This window comes from Sander lucioperca, chromosome 11 (assembly GCF_008315115.2).
Source record: "Sander lucioperca isolate FBNREF2018 chromosome 11, SLUC_FBN_1.2, whole genome shotgun sequence".
Taxonomy (NCBI): Eukaryota; Metazoa; Chordata; class Actinopteri; order Perciformes; family Percidae; genus Sander; species Sander lucioperca.
The window spans coordinates 10,424,668-10,441,152 of NC_050183.1; the positions used below are offsets into that span (position 1 = coordinate 10,424,668).

Here is a 16,485-nt window from a genome sequence, read left to right on the forward strand (position 1 = left end):
TACAAAAATGAATTACCCTTTTTATTAGTTATTTTTTTCTCTCTCATCAAACTGTTTTACTTGTACAAACTTACACCCTTGTTATACTTGCTGTATTTGGCTGCTTCCTGTGAGCCCGTGTAAACTCCAATAATACCGCGTGGCACTTGGAGACACAAAAAAGCCAGGTTGGATCGGGGAGGGGCCTGCGCTTCAGATTTCCACAAGAGTGCGACCCCTGACCGCTGACGAGCGTCCTGTTTTTGCTCAGCCTGCGCGCATGCGCGGATATACACACACAACATCAGCACGCAACCAGTAGCGGAGGCCTATCCACATGATTTAGAAATCAACCGGTGAGCTGTGGGAAGCCGAAGTTATCCCTCCCTACTACCTCAGCATCCTTCCCAGCAATTGGGGGAAAAAAGGAGAAGCCAAACAAGCAAAAGTTTTTCTCTGACTCGCGAAAAGAGGAGTCGACATGGATGAAAAGGAGCTGTTTGTGTGAATAAACGAAAAGACTGACGACAACTTTCTTCACACGGTAAAAGAATGATAACATAGCTAGCACTTTGTGTTATTTTGTATGAGAGGACACGAAAACCACACTGTGGGAAAGTTTCAAGCAGGGACTGGCTATGGCGCGGGAGGGCGAAGACCCCGGGATGGCCAAAGCTTCCAAAGTCAAAAGGCAAAGAAAGAAGAAACCAAAAGAGAACAAAACCAGGACAGTCCACGCAAACATACTGTATGACAACGCCAAAGGGGAGGAAAACCCAAACCGAAATTATGCAAACAACAAGATTAAGACGACCAAATACACTGTGCTGTCTTTCCTGCCAAAGAATCTTTTTGAACAGTTCCATAGATTTGCCAATGTTTACTTTGTTTTCATCGCTTTGCTGAATTTCGTTCCAGTTGTCAATGCCTTTCAGCCAGAACTTGCTCTGGCTCCTGTAGTTTTCATTTTGTCTGTCACTGCCATCAAAGACTTATGGGAGGACTACAGAAGACACAGGTCGGATCAAGAAATCAATCACATGGATTGTCTGGTCTACAGCAGGTAAGCGGGGCCTAAATACTAGCAGCAGCCAGCAGTGTCCAGCTGTTGCTGAAACCTTGTGTGTTTAGTACAAACTGTCCTCCCCCAATGCATCTTACACACATTCACATCAGCTGTGGAAGGCAGATTGCTCACATGTTCTTCACTCTCTTGCCATATGATGCAAACTGGCCTGCTTGAACCCAGATGTCAGACTCTCAGTCACATATTCATCATTTGTGTGGGTCCAGGATGGGGAAAAAATAACATTTCTGGCCTAAGAGTGAAACCTGGCTTAACACATAAGGAATATATATCACATGTGGAATCCAAAAGTCCAGAAAAACTCCAGTTTGCTGCCCACCTATCTGTCAGAGAGGTGTGAAAAAAGTGTTTCTGATTATACAGATGTTGCCTTAGTGCTGCCATTATTATTAATTATGAGACAGCATGTTACCTGACAACCTGTTTCTCTCCCAAGCTTTCTCTACTACTAACTATACCCCCGAGCCTGCGTGAGTGTATTTTGCTAATGAAAAGCAGCACTGTCGTCCATGTACAGAGCATAATTCATGGTAATCAAAAGGCTCTGTGTTTAGTGGCTCCACAGTTTTAGCTAAGTCTTGACCCAAAGCAGCTCTGTCAAGGTTGGACATAATTGAATTTTCTTGTGCTGTGGCGTTAGAGTGCAAAACATCCCCTTTCTCAACCTAGCAACCGCTGACTTGACTAAACCTACATGGCACTGTCATTTTATTCTTCTCAAGGTAAAATACACAGTTGCTTAAACTACCGATTGCTTTCTTTCTCTGGAGGAGTTCTATCTGCAGGTAATGAACTATGTGTGAATGGTTTGCCTAATGCATGTTGTTAAACTGTTAAATGAATCGCCAACCGTTTTGATAATCAATTCATTTTTTTTAGTCAAAAAGTTCTCTGATGTCAGCTTGTTAAATGTGAACATTTCTTAGTGTCTTCTCTCCTCTGGGACAGTAAACTGAATATCTTTGAGATGTGGACAAAACAAGACATCTGAGGATGTTTATCTTGGGCTTTGGGAAACACTGATCAACATTTTTCACCATTTTCTGAAATTTTATAGACCAACTATTGGATTAATCGAGAAATAGTCTCGCATCGCCAGACCTTCCTCCACAGCGCTGCGGAGGAGGGTCTGACTAGTCCACACAGTATTCTGGGAGGGGAGAAAAACATGCTCTGGTTTATTGGCATTTCTTTAAACCAATCACAATCGTCTTGGGCGACGCTAAGTGCTGGACAGAGCCACGGTGCCTCTGCTAAATAGTCTCAGGAAGGAACTTGTTTTGGTGGAACATGTGGACGTTCAAAAGTAGTTTTAGTCGTGCAACAGAAAGCTCAGATTGGACAGATAGTCCAGCTAGCTGTCTGGATTTACCCTGCAGAGATCTGAGGAGCAGTTAACCATAGTCCTCACAAATCCACCAGAGGTTAGAACGCCAACACAAAGAAAGAGGAAGGGGACGGACATCCGGCCTAAATGAAGGATATACGGCAAAATTTCCGGCGGCAACGGAGCTATCCCTGAAGTGGAAGGTCGTGGAAATAGACTAATCGAGAAATAATTGACAATGAAAATAATCATTAGTTGCAGCCCTAATGAGATTTTCAATTTTTATCTAAAATGGCAAATATTTACAAAGTCTGTCAGTAGAAAACAACCATGTGCTGGTAAATGTCTCCTCCCTTTTTTAATGAATTATTTTCTTCCAAGGAATCCTCCTAGATACGGATTACAAAGATGCAGACATGCCCAGTCAAATCACGAGTTTGCACCAATAAACTGAGTTTTCTGGAATGTAAATGGTTTGCTCTTAATTTGCTTTAGAGTGCTAACAACATCAGCTGGTGCTGTCCAGAAACGTCTCTGTAACTTAACTTGCTGTTGTCTATCTAAGCTGATACATTCTTCTGTAACTGGAGAATTAATTAGTGAAGTGCGTGGGCCATATTTTCTCTGCTCTATTTACTCTAGTTATTTTGGAGTCATGCACACAGAATGGAAGATAAATTTCACATTTAAGCAGCATTGAAGGACGGCCAGTAGACCGCAGATTCAATCAATTTCCATCTGACAGACTGTCCTCGTTCCACTTTCTGTGTTTGTTTCCGAGAATATCTCTGGTGGGTTTTAATGTAATATAGAAAAACACAGAATGTATCCTCTATTCCGGACTGTTGCTTTAAGTTGAAAGGGTTAGCAGTAGCTGTGACCTTTTTTAAACAAAGATCACCAGTAAGAAGAGCGCTCAGGGGTATTTCCAACAGGCATAGTATTCATAGATATACATCTTGGTATGTTATGGTTACAGTGCAGTATGTACAATTAATAAGATGTGAAGTCAAAGATAACAAAAACCACATGCTCATTAGAATCACGCATTTAAAATGTAAGTTCACCCATGTGGCGACATCTTCATGTTTGCTAACATGTTTTGAAATGTGTTTTAGTTGTTGATGATTATTTGTGGCAACCCTCAATATCTCTCTGTCTTATAGAAGTGTTTTTGTTCCTTTCTCCAGACAGCATGTGTTGTGCTTAGCCGAAAAGTAGAAACTTAACAGAGCTACAACTAACAATTATCATTATCGATTCATCTGCAGGTTATTTTCTCAATGAATTGATCATTCATTCATTGATGTTTTCAAATTGCTTTTGTTATGTGACCAAAAGCCCAAAACCCAAAAGATATTAATTTTACTATCAGATATGACAAAGAAACGCAGCAAAATCCTTCAGTTTGAGAAGCTGGAGCAGGGGAGTGTCTGGTGGTTTTGTAGTTGCAGATCGATTTCCTGCTTATTTGTAGATCTACACTGCTTGGAAATTTTGACTAAACCCAGTCTCAAAATAAGTGTATTTTACTGAGCATAAAGTCATTTATTTAATGAACCACTTCAGGGAACTAGTTGACTGATCAGCCAGCATTAGTACATCAGTTAGTATACCTCGCACACTGCACTGACATAACTTTTACTGCAATAGCAAACTTTACAAAACTGGGTCACTTATTGAACAATTCTGTGCTCTAACTGTGGCCTGAGTCTATTCCATCTCGCCTCAGGCTATTGATGAGTTTTCAGGCAATACAAAAAATAGGAATAAGAGGGCTGCAACCAACGATTATTTTCATAGTGGATTAATCTGTCGATTATAAAATGGTGAAAAATGTCAATCAGTGTTTTTCAAAGCCAAACCAAGATGTCTTGTTTTGTCCACAACTCAAAGATATTCAGTTTTCTGTCACAGAGGAGAGAAGAAACTAGAACATGTTCACATTTAAGAAGCTTTAAGAGAACTTTGACTTTTTTTTGTTATAAGAAACAACTCAAACCGATTAATCGATTATCAAAATAGTTGATGATTAATTTCGATTGATTCATCTTTGCAGAAAATATGACTAACATAAGTTTTCAGTTTGTCATTGTCCTTTTAGATTCTGTTCACCCTGTGTCTGTCCAGTCGAATATAAAGTGCATGGGTATTAGAGCTTAGATCGGCCCAAAAAATCAAGCCCAAACCTGCCCGAGCCCGAGCACGTTGCGTCCGAGCCCGGCCCGGCCCGACACATTAACTGTAATTATGAGCCCGAGCCCGATTTAAACCCGACAATTTTTCAACACGTGGGCCGTTATAACTGACGTTCTCAACTACAATTCAGAGTTGTTTGAACTGCAGAAATCTGTTTAGAATAATACAACAAGGACGAAGCTGTAAACTGCTGTTAGTTTAGAATGGAACGGATCGCAAGTGGATCTGAATGAAGAAACGTAAAAAAAAGAGACAATGATGAACAACATATTGTTGTCACTGCCCACGACTTGTTTAAACTGCTTCCATACCTCCGACTTTCCTCCACACTCGCTCAAAGTTAATTCTCCTGTTTTTCTTTTTTTCTTTACATCTTCAAGCTCCCGGTGTGATGCGTGTGAGAGGAGGAGACTCCGCGCATGACACGTGCTGCATTTAGTAACTGCAGCCTAACTTTTGTACACATTTGTTACTTTTATATAGCCTATATATGTATATTTATAATATTTCTGATTATGGCATAGCTATCTCCCCACCCAAATAGGATAATAAGGTAATGGATAAAAAAAAAAAAAAATTACTTGATCAAGGGTCCGGCCCGGGCCCGGCCCAGCCCGAGGATGTGGCGGAAAATAACGGCCCGAGTCCGATCCGAGGTCCGGTCGGGCTCGGGTCGGGCTCGGGCTCGGGCCAGAATCTAAACTCTAATGGGTATAGTCTGATTTTCATGCTGACACCACGTGCATTTCAGTGACAGAATTCAAGAACGTTTGATGTACTTGGATATGAGTCATTAATGTCAAAGGGGGGGTGGGGTATGGGTTGTTATGAATAAGTAACATTATGAGTGTTTTTTCCTTTCACTTCCTGACTGTTGTTTGTAGCTTGGCTAGATGCATTATTTAGCATATTTGCAACCAGAAATATCACATTGTTCAGAAATGAACCCTGGTTACCATTAGTGAAGTTTTACCCATTTATGGATGATTTTGCACATTAATAGTTCCTCAATCATTTACAGTTTCCCAGCGTGACACTGCAAACTCATTGATTGTTTGATTGTGTTGATTTCTTTTGAAACAGTGTTGTTGTGACAAGGACGATGTCATGTCCTACAAAGTGGAATTTGTTCCTCCTTAGTTTGATTAACCTCCTGAAAAGTCTCATCCCATCTACCTACATCCTAAATCGCTATGTAATGCAATGGAGATACAGTGCTATGTCCCTGCTAAACTACATTTTGGACATTTTTGTCTTTTGATGGACGTATTGAAGAGGAAGTTGATGAGGAAATTGGATGTCAACAAACAGGCGGTCCTCTTTCATGCGTAACATATTTTCAGTCCCGTACCGATTTATGGAAGTCGAGCTGCAGTTTCTGTTTATAGAAGCACCAATTATAAAAACAATAGCTCCACATCTTTCACCCTGCAGCTTCTCCCAGCCGTTTTGTCCTCTCATTGTTCTGGCAGAGCGGAGAGACGGTATGTGGAGAGGTACTGGAAGGAGGTGCGGGTGGGAGACTTCATCAGGCTGCGATGTAACGAGATCCTCCCCGCCGACGTTCTGCTGCTGAGCTCCAGTGACCCCGACCGCCTGTGCCACATCGAGACCGCCACACTGGACGGAGAGACCAACCTCAAGCAGAGGCAGGTCGTCCGCAGCTTCTTTGACCTGGTGAGGCGGCCGCTCCTTAACGTTTTCGCTCCATCTTGTCCTGATTAGGGCGGTAAATCTCACATTTTATGACGATACAATATTATATTAGGACAACAATACAATATTTACTGATATCACTAGGGCTGGGTATCGGTAAAAAATATGTTCGATACCAGTACCAATACCGTGACTTAGATACTGGTTCCTAAACGATACTTCTTTTGATACCAATTTTATTAAACAAAAATAAATGACAACATTACACATTATGGCACAAATCTTTTTATTTATTTTCAGCTCCGACTACGTGACCCCCGTCCGCCTGTGTAACGTAGAGTTTGTCCTGCCTGTCTCTACGACGTCTAATGTTAAACAGCCAATCACAGACATTAGATCTAGGTAGAAGCATGCTGCATGCTTAGTGACTCACTGACGCTGATGATTATTTTTGAAGTTGTGTGTGCTCTCTTTACCAAAGCTAAATGTTTTTTCTACTTCTGGTAAAAATAATTTCTCATAGGTAGTAGAATGGTAATACTGGTAATGTTGATAATTAACAAATCATGCAATAATTTATCAAATACAAATATGAAACATGAAGCAATGAAAAACAAGCATCTCTCATTGACTGCACCTCAGATCAAATGAAAATGTTAAATGTTAAAATACACTATAGGTGTCGCTCCATATGGACTCCAGCCCTGGCCTGAATAATCGGTTTGTTGTCTGTTTGCAGGATTGTGATTTTGACCCCCTAAAGTACAACGGCATAATTGAATGTGAAAAGCCCAACAACGACCTGAACAGATTCCGAGGCTACATGTGAGTATTCTCTTGTTTAGTCAGCTCTGTACACGGTGGGACTGATGGCTGCCCATCATGTGGCTGCAACTTTTTAAAACCACTGTTTTAAACCGACGATGTTCAGCTTTGTTTGTCAACTCACATTCAAGGTTTCAAGTTTTTCATCTCACTGTAAAATGATGCAGTGACATTTTGAGTGATGTTTAGCTCCAAAATGGAAATAATGTGAAACTGTGGTTTGTTGACAGGCCAGGAGTTTCCAACTTATAATTATGACTTGAACAGTTTTTCCAAGTCAAGATGACATTTTGCTTTCCTGGGATGTGGTTGCAGGGTTTTGCCCGTTTGACCATGCACATTTGAAGATGTATGTGTTTACTCAGAATAAACGGAAGAATCAGCTGCTCTTTGCAACTGGATTACTGAAGCTGTAGTTGCTAGACCTCTGTGAGAGCTAGCCCAGCTTGCGTATTAAGCAACAACAACTTGCCCCCCTTCTCTCAGCTGAGTTCCTGTGTTACACCTTACTTCCTTTTGTGTGTGTTTGCAGTAGAAATGCTCGAGGATATGTTTTTCTCAAGATGTAGTGGAGATATTGACGGAGATGGGAAAGGAGGAAAAGCTTGATTCAGCCCATCCTGTTGTGGTACTTTGTCCCTTTCCTTTTATTATGCACATTTAAGCTAATTGCTGTATAGCTTTGTGGCTATTGTACTAACCAGTATGTGACTAGTGACATCTGTTCATCCACATGTAGTGTTTCATACTGGTCAACTAGCTTTGATGTTACACTTCAGTATCAGTTTACTTGCCAAGAGGAGTACTACTCAGCCTGTAGTTGTTAATCTCGTCTGTGGAGCTTCGTCATGTCTGAAAACAAGCCTGACGATGTTATCAGTAGGGCTGGGTACCGAATTCAATACTTTTTTAGGCACCGAACGAATTGCCTATAAAGTATCGAAAAATGCCTCGTCATTCAGTACCCAATTTCAATCCCTAAGGAGTAAATCTAATCAGCGTCAGTGAGCCAATAAGCACGCAGCATGCTTCTACTAAGATCAAATAATGCTTGGGATTGGCTGTCTAACGTTACACGTCGTAGAGACACGCAGGAAAAACTGTATGTTACACAGAGACAGGGCTAACATAGTAGCCTTAATGTTGTAGTTACTTTTTTATTTTATTAAGTTGCTATCGAAAAATGTATTGTTTAGGAACCGGTATCGAAGTCACGGTATTGGTATCGAAATGTTTTTAACGATACGCAGCCCTAGTTATCCGGGTTTTCTTGGCTTGGTCTTGGAGACAAAAAATGTAAAACTGAAGACAAGGTTACAAACGGGAGGTGTGGGAATTAAGACATGGGCATTTACTATGCAAGGTGGGACTAATCAAAGATGCTATTGAGTTGCTTTATGCGAAATGTAGGATCTGGTGGTTTTCGAGCTTGACCCATACTACTACAAAAGTCAGGATATCTCAGCATCTGCTGCTTTGGTTTTAACCTTTTTCTGCCTTTGTGCCAGCGATAGCCGTGGCCAGGCGTAATGTTTTCGTGTCGTCCTTTCGTCCATCCGTCCATCCCATACTTATGAATGCGTTATCTCAGGATGCCTTGAGGAAATTTCTTCCAATTTTGAACAAACGTCCATTTGGACTCTAGGATGAACTGATTACACTGACACATTTTGGGCCATAACTCAAGAATCATATGCTAATTTTGACAACATTTTCATACACGTATGTTATGTTATGTATATTATGTGAGTCTGGACAGACATGGATGTAAACTGCAACTTGAGTGGTTGGTGGAGGCTTACAACCGCGAGGCGGTAATACTAGTTTTATCTGTCTCTTGTGAGTCAACACAATGCAAAACTAAAATGCGGGAGTTTCCCTTCCAAAACTTGGATGCCACTTGGCATGAGTTGGCACTAATACATCTACAGTAACGCAGTGGAAATTGGGTTATCCATGCAGTGTAATGTGACTGTCTTTTAATGTGATTGTTGCATTTAAAAGTTTTCATGTTGACATAAAACGTTTTCACTTTGTCAATTATGTGAAGTCTCCGAATGGATGCCAGGCAACTTCATGGTGACAACAGGACTCCACAAAGTCACTGCGCCCAGCCAAGAAATAATTCAGGACAAAACCCCCCATAACACCACACACCACGTCACATTTTACGCTTTAATTCAAACCAATGAGGTAAAACGTGTTAATCAGTTACCTTCTTACAGAGCTAGTGGTTTCCCTCTGTTTTCAGTCTCTATGCTAAGCTAACCGGCTTCTGGCTGTAGCTTCATATTTATCCTACAGACATAAGAGTGGTATCGATCTTCTCATTTAATCTTCAGAAAGAAAGCAAATAAGTGCATTTCCTGAAATGTTGAACTATTCATGGTCATGTTATCAGTGGGATGCAGCGTGTTCGCTCCCTGCTATTGTTGGAGTTTTCCGAGACCTGGAATAATGCCAGGTGTATCTTCTTGGCCTTTTCATTGTCTCTCTTCACTGGGAGATGAGAAACATCCTCTGGGCTTACAGTAAAACGGCCGGGCTGACCCGCACTCACATTAATATGACATTTATTCTTTGCTCAGAAGGAGACCAGATGCTGCAGGTATTCCGTTGCCAGGCTACAGCGGGGCACAGTGGCAGGAGGGGGGGGGGGGCAGTTGTGTCAGCAGTGTTTTATTACATTACGGATAATGGCACCAAGTCTAATCTCACTTCCTTTGTGGGAGAGAAAGCACTCTGTGTCTCCGAGTGTTATCAATTTCTTGAACAGTGTGAGCTATGAACTGGGATGCAATGTGTGTAAACTACGGCGCCTTGGAGCTCAGGCACAGTGATTAATCTATAACGGTGGTGACGTGTCCGCCGGCCTGCTGTCAGAGGCCAAAGGATGAACTTTTAGTACAACATGCTGACTGTTGTGTGACTTTGAAAGAAGCTACAACAGAGATGATTAAGCACTGCTTCCAGCTAAAGGTTGTGGGGCTGTTTAAACTAACACACTTGTAATCCTCGATTTAGTAATGGGATTAAGGCTGACATTAAAAGCTCAGCTCTCCCCCACAACAGATGCATTTGCCCCTCATTTGATACAGCTCAGCATATACATCTCACTTTTAGTTTAAAACCCTTTTCTAAGAGAGGTTTGAACTTCCTTGGCGGGCTGGCTAAGAGCTGAATTCAGTCTTTGTACGACACGACACTCGCGATGAGCCCGACAAGCTTTACATTTAACAGTCTGAAGTGAGGTCTGAGGGTCAGCGATGAAGCAGTGAATTGCCTGATTGATTCTAAGCCCGAGGGGTTTCTGTGGAGCGGTAGCGTGGCCAGTGCTTCTGTATCAGAGTGAATTTGTGCTGAGATAAGGGCTCCTGGCGAGGAAAGACCACTATGCTTTAGAGCATGATCAATTGAGGTGCTCAGCAGAATAAACTGATGTTGTCTTGGGGGCTCTGGCATAGACAGATACTCTATTTCTCCCAGCAGCAGTATTTTTTTAAGTAGTATAAAGACATAGCAAAGATCATATTGCCCTTGTTTGATAACATTTTTAGACCAGCACTTAAAGTCATTTTTATGCATCTTCTAACCTGACAGAATCCATCAAAGTGGCCGAAGAGATGCACTTTACAAAGAAAACCTGCTGCTGAGAGGCTGCACCATCCGCAACACAGAAGAGGCTGTGGGAATAGTCATTTACGCAGGTTAGCCCCACCGAAATAACCGTGTTGTAGGCTCGCTGTCACACTCCATATTTCACCTCTGACCTGCTGTTGTTAGTGTGCTGTTAACACACTGTGTGTCTTCACAGGTCATGAGACCAAAGCCATGCTAAACAACAACGGCCCGCGCTACAAGCGCAGTAAACTGGAGAGACAGATGAATGTACATGTGTTCTGGTGTGTCATCATCCTGCTGGTCATGTGCCTGTTTGCTGCTGTTGGTGCGTAACAGTTCAGAGTTATGTAAACGATGGTTTACAACCTCTAAAAACCTTATGGCTCTGTTGAGAAATTTGATTTTAAAACCTTGATTTCTTTACATTTATTTCAGAAGTTAAGTTTATTATAAAGATTCCCCATTAGCTGACGCCTAGAAGACCAGCTAGTCTTCCTGGGGTCCGAAACAACATTAAATCAGACAATATTAAATCGGAAAATATTTAAACATTTCACGGCACGTACAGGAAAAGAAAGTAAACATAACAAACTCAACAAGTATAACACTAAATAACAAGGAAACAACCAGAAAAACCCAAGAAAAAAATGATCTAAACAAAATTACATAACATTATATTACACAACATGACACATATCAGGATTAACATCTAGGTAGCTCAAAAGACAAAGAAGGAAAACAAATATTTCTTACAATAAAAGACAAAAAAAGAAAATCTCTGACTGCATTTGCTGTGCTTTTTATTTCTATCTTCTCATTCCACTGTTTGTATGAGTTGACCTTGTGGTGTTGCTGTTCCAGGTCATGGGCTGTGGATGTTTCAGTACGGTGATAAGAGACCTGTGTTTGACGTTCTTAGTCCAGAGGGGACAGACTTATCACCCATCATGTCAGCCATTTATCTCTTCCTCACCATGATCATCGTCTTTCAGGTACGAACCAGAGAGAAGCCTAAAGAAACAAAGGCACAGATAAAGACATAAGCAAGACACATAGTAGCATTAAGGTTCAAATGTTTTATCCCACTGACTGTACACAAGCATTGCTGTAAATCAAAGCATCTGCAGTAGTTATTTCAGCCCCCGGGGGTGTTTGACCTCTAGATCTCTATCGTCACATTTAATCTGGAAAAGCAGTGAGGAAGTACTTGCTTCATACTGCAAAAATAATCTTTTTAGTACAAGAAGAAGTGCCACCTGACACCTCCTTGATTGATTTGACCTATTTTTCTTTTTTCTCTTTTTTCTGCTTGCATGTAGAAATGTCAGTGAAAATGTCACCCTGTCCTGTGTCAGATACTGCAGCTAGTTCCCCTGATATTGGGTAACTTCTAAAATAAATGAAGAAACTCAGTGGAGATAGCAGTTATGTTTCACTGTACAAACAAACAGTTACTGTTTGAGGTTAAAGAACTACCAGCGTTGCTAGACTTTTAGCTTGATACCCTTTCAAATAAACACATGACTCTGTTGGCACCCAGGCACATGGAGAATGTGCAGGCTGAACTGCCTTCCCAAAAACTATGACTCATTTGTCCAGAACTACTTTCCAGAAGTGGTCTGTCTCACTTGGGATTAAACCAATGTTTTTTAAACAATCAAACATGTACCCAGTATCCTTTTATATGTCACTTTTTAAATGATTAAGATCTTGAGCGATATGATGGCTAACAGAAAAGCTGTAGTAGTCTAAAACAGTGATTCACAACCTTTTTTGTTAGACACACCCTGACAGCCCTGTCGGATCAACTCAACCACCCCTTCATGACACCACTATTTATTTCATCCATTTATCCATTCATCTATTATTTTTAGCTAACTTTTTCAACTGTTTATCTGTGAATTTTTAGCTAATTGTGTATGTGAACCTTTTGTCCACTACTTTTAGCTAACCATCTGTTAATCTATTATTTTAACCACGGCTTTTAGCTCACATTCATCTATTACTCTTAGCTGCTAAATCATTTATCCATTACTTTTAGCTTTACTTATGTTTTAACTTGCTTGCTAACTGGTTATCACATAGTCTCAACTTGTAGTATCCAGCTGTTACAGCTGACTTGATATGTGGATACATTTATCATAATTACTTTACGGTCCTTCCATGTGTATATACAAAGCAGGCTGGAAAAACCGATAACCACCTCTATCTCTTTTCTAACAAAGACTCTGTCCTCTCCTAGGTGCTGATACCTATCTCCCTTTTTGTGTCGATTGAAATTGTCAAGATCTGCCAAGTGTACTTCATCCATCAGGACATGGATCTGTACGACGAGGAGACGGACTCTCACCTGCAGTGCAGAGCTCTGAATATCACCGAGGATCTCGGCCAGATGCAATACATCTTCTCTGACAAGACGGGCACGTTGACGGAGAACAAGATGGTGTTTCGCCGCTGCACTGTGGCAGGGGTGGAGTACTCCCATGATGCCAATGGTGAGACAAGCCAGTAAACACTCACACACAAACACTCCCTTACACAAACAGTTAGCAGCCATTGCCTTTTTATGTCACTCTTAATGATTTGTGTATGTTTTCCAGCTAGAAGACTGGCTATGTACCAGGAGATGGATTCTGAGGAGGAAGACTGTACATCTCACAGTGGCACCCTGCCCAGGCGGGACAGTGTGACTAGCCACCAGAGCGCCCGGGTGGTGCTGCGCTCCCAGAGCACCAAGTCCCACCGCAGGACGGGCAGCAGGGCGGAGGCCAAGCGAGCCAGCATCCTGTCCAAGCACACAGCCTTCAGCAGCCCCATGGTCAGTGCGCCTCACCGTCCCGTCGTCCCTCGTACTCTGTGATGTGTGCTCTCCTCTGATAAACCCTCCTCTGTCCTTCAGGAGAAAGATATCACCCCTGACCCTCAGCTCCTAGACAAAGTCAATGAATGCAGCAGTCAGATGGACTTCATGCGCTTCCACAGCCAGCCCATGTCCCAGCTGCCCTCTGACCTCGCTGACATCATTGATTTCTTCATCGCTCTCACCATCTGCAACACAGTGGTGGTGTCCTCCCCCAACCAGCCCAGGCAGAAGGTAAAACTCACCTCAACCAAATCTATCCAGTCGAACCTTCTTCGGGTCAATAAGGGGTAATCCCTTTCACCATTCAGAAATGACTGAGATAGTCGACTTGGTCAGATAGGCTTCCAGGTAGTAGTACAGGACCTATATTTTGAGCTCATGTGTTCACAGTTCTGGGTTCTGATTTGACCCTCTCGCCTCTCCTTCTGCCTGCTTTTCCTCTAATCTTTCAGTCATTCTGTACACTATTTTCCTGGCTGAAATATCTCAATAACTTCAGGATAGATTGCCAAGAAATGTTGTACGGATATTTGTGTACCCCATAGGACGATTGTTATAGCTTTGACAATTCCCTGACTTTTGACTGAGCATCCTCAAATCAAATCTTCAATTTTACCAATACTTTTGTTTACCAAAATGCCTGAAAACTAATTACATTCCCAGCAGCCTCAGCTGTACTTTGCATGTAGTGCAAATTAGAAAATGTCAGCATGCTAACACGCTAAACTAAGATGGAGATGGTAAACATTACATGGTACAAGGCACATGTTTCGGTTATTGTTGTTCTACAACACAGGGTTGCACAACAAAATGCGAGTTGAAGTCCCTTTATGCTGCACAAGAAAAATGAGTTGAGTCTTCCAGCCTGAGGAAAGAAGCTGCTCTGTAGTCTTGTGGTACGAAAGCGGATACTTCACTTGCTTCACTTAAAGCACCACTGCACCTAAGTACTGCCCAGTGCCCACAGAGCTGCCTGCATGGCTGTAGACGTTTTGTGAATTGTTTGATAATTTGAGGTTTTTCGGGCCTTCGAAAAAATGGTGTTTTTACAGGATTACAGCAGCTACAGATGACTGATCTTTTTCAGAGCCCATAAGTTATTTATTGGTGTCAGGGTGTAAAGATCATTTCAAACAATATATAAAAAAAGTGTATATTGGAAATAATGATCAACCCTGCCTTTAATGCACCATCTAGATAATATTCTAGAAAGCTGGGATGTAAAAGGAGCATCAGTAGAAGATCAAATAGAAACTTTCTTTTTTTGAACATGGGAGTAGGTTCCATCTTTTGACAAATATAATTCAGTTTGTTGGGCGTTATTTTTCCTAAAATCCTTCCAAAATCCTCACAAAGTCTTCTTTTGCACATAGCTTTCACTATTTAGCTGCCTGTATTTTTGATGTGCTCGGTCCAGTCGCAGTAGTGTATCCGTGTTTTGTTTAGTTGTTCTGTGAGCCTGGGTGTGGTTGTCCTGTTCGGAGGTGATATTCTCTCCTCTCCACTCACTGTGTGCACCAGCTCGCTGTCCTGCCAGTCAGAGGCACAAATCTGTTCAGATTAAGCTTTACAAAGTGACACATTATTTATGGACTCTGTGTTTCTTTTTGGAGGTTATCTGATAAGATGGGAAGAAATGTAAATCTTCATAGAAGCATTGGCTTTGCTACGGTCTCCCTTCTGTTTCTTTATCTCTTTTTCTATTGTTGGTGTTTTTTCTTGTCCTTTGCGCCAATGTAATTGTTCACATTTTCTGATGCCCTTGTGGCTAACCTGGCACCTGAATGATTTATATCTACAGTATATATGTGAGAGCCTGGCTCCTGCTGCCAGGAGTCCTCAATGTGAGTCACTCTTTCTGCTATTGTACGGCACCACTTTGGGATGAAAGATTGACTAAAGGATAATAACAAGGAGGTGCATTTTCATCAGTACTGAAGTCTTTTGTATCACTAGAGCTGGGCCTAGTTTCCCAAAAGCTGAAATGATAATAAACCACACCTTGCGAATTTTCTCAAGCTTAAGAGGTGTTTCCCAGAAGCAATTTAACAAGTTGCTGATCACAGATTAATGAGTAGTCCTGACTGCAGGAGAAACAAAACATGATGTGCTTCATTGAAGTGTTTCTTGTTTTTGTTCATTCTTTTGTTTGTTTTTATCATGGCCATTATGCTCTGTTTAGTGATGTTGATATAATAAAACTAATGCAAAACAGTAAGCAGATGAATTGAAAAATTACTGATTTGTGCATATCTGACCATGTGTATCAACTGAGTCCTTTGCATCTGCCAACCTCTTATCATGTATTGCTGCCGTCGTCCATACAGTAATATTCACAGTGATGACTGCAGTACCTTGATGGAGAAATGTGGAAGCTACTGGATTTTTAAAATTTTTTGCAGTAACGCTTTAGAGTAAATGTACTGTTGCCAGTTTCCGTAGATTCTCTTTTTTTCTGTGTAGCGTATGCCGTTTACCAATTCAGTTCATAGTGTCAGTTATATAATGTCATTAATAGTGGAAATCGAATATCACTATGCAATATTGTAACTCTTACATCAGCTACTTCTTAAGGAAACCGCCATTGCTCTGAACATTATTTTGGAAAGGAGGCTGCTTTCTTAAACAAATAACTTCAGTAAAGAATATTTAACAATATTATACATTATATATGCAATGTATTTCATTGTCAACCAACTCCAGAAATGAACACTGAGAAAATAAGGAGTAAATACAAATAAAATAAATGGCTATATGACACCATTTCTAAATCACCCCAAGCATCATTACATGTTCTGTAAAAAAAGGTTTTCATATCGGAAAACGTATACGCCGATGCCGATAGATACAGACATGTCTGGGATAGGCCAATATCAGCCGATCATATCGGCCAACCGATGTTTCTGCTGGCTCTACTGAACATTAAGC

General features: G+C 41.3%; 1 protein-coding gene across 2 annotated transcripts in view; it reads left to right on the plus strand.

Annotated features, from left to right (window-relative positions):
- Positions 1-270: 270 nt before the first annotated feature.
- The window catches only part of atp10a (ATPase phospholipid transporting 10A), a 44,285-nt gene continuing 28,070 nt past the window's right edge, over positions 271-16,485 (plus strand). The window contains exons 1-9 of one of the 2 annotated variants that reach the window (XM_031309448.2): positions 271-1,042; positions 6,065-6,269; positions 6,988-7,073; positions 10,674-10,780; positions 10,888-11,019; positions 11,556-11,686; positions 12,937-13,189; positions 13,295-13,512; positions 13,594-13,788. In XM_031309448.2, coding sequence (XP_031165308.1) covers positions 618-1,042; positions 6,065-6,269; positions 6,988-7,073; positions 10,674-10,780; positions 10,888-11,019; positions 11,556-11,686; positions 12,937-13,189; positions 13,295-13,512; positions 13,594-13,788 — 1,752 coding nt within the window. In that variant the 5' untranslated portion in view covers positions 271-617. The remainder of the gene's footprint in view (positions 1,043-6,064; positions 6,270-6,987; positions 7,074-10,673; positions 10,781-10,887; positions 11,020-11,555; positions 11,687-12,936; positions 13,190-13,294; positions 13,513-13,593; positions 13,789-16,485) is intronic. The other variant, XM_031309447.2, reaches the window with a different exon arrangement.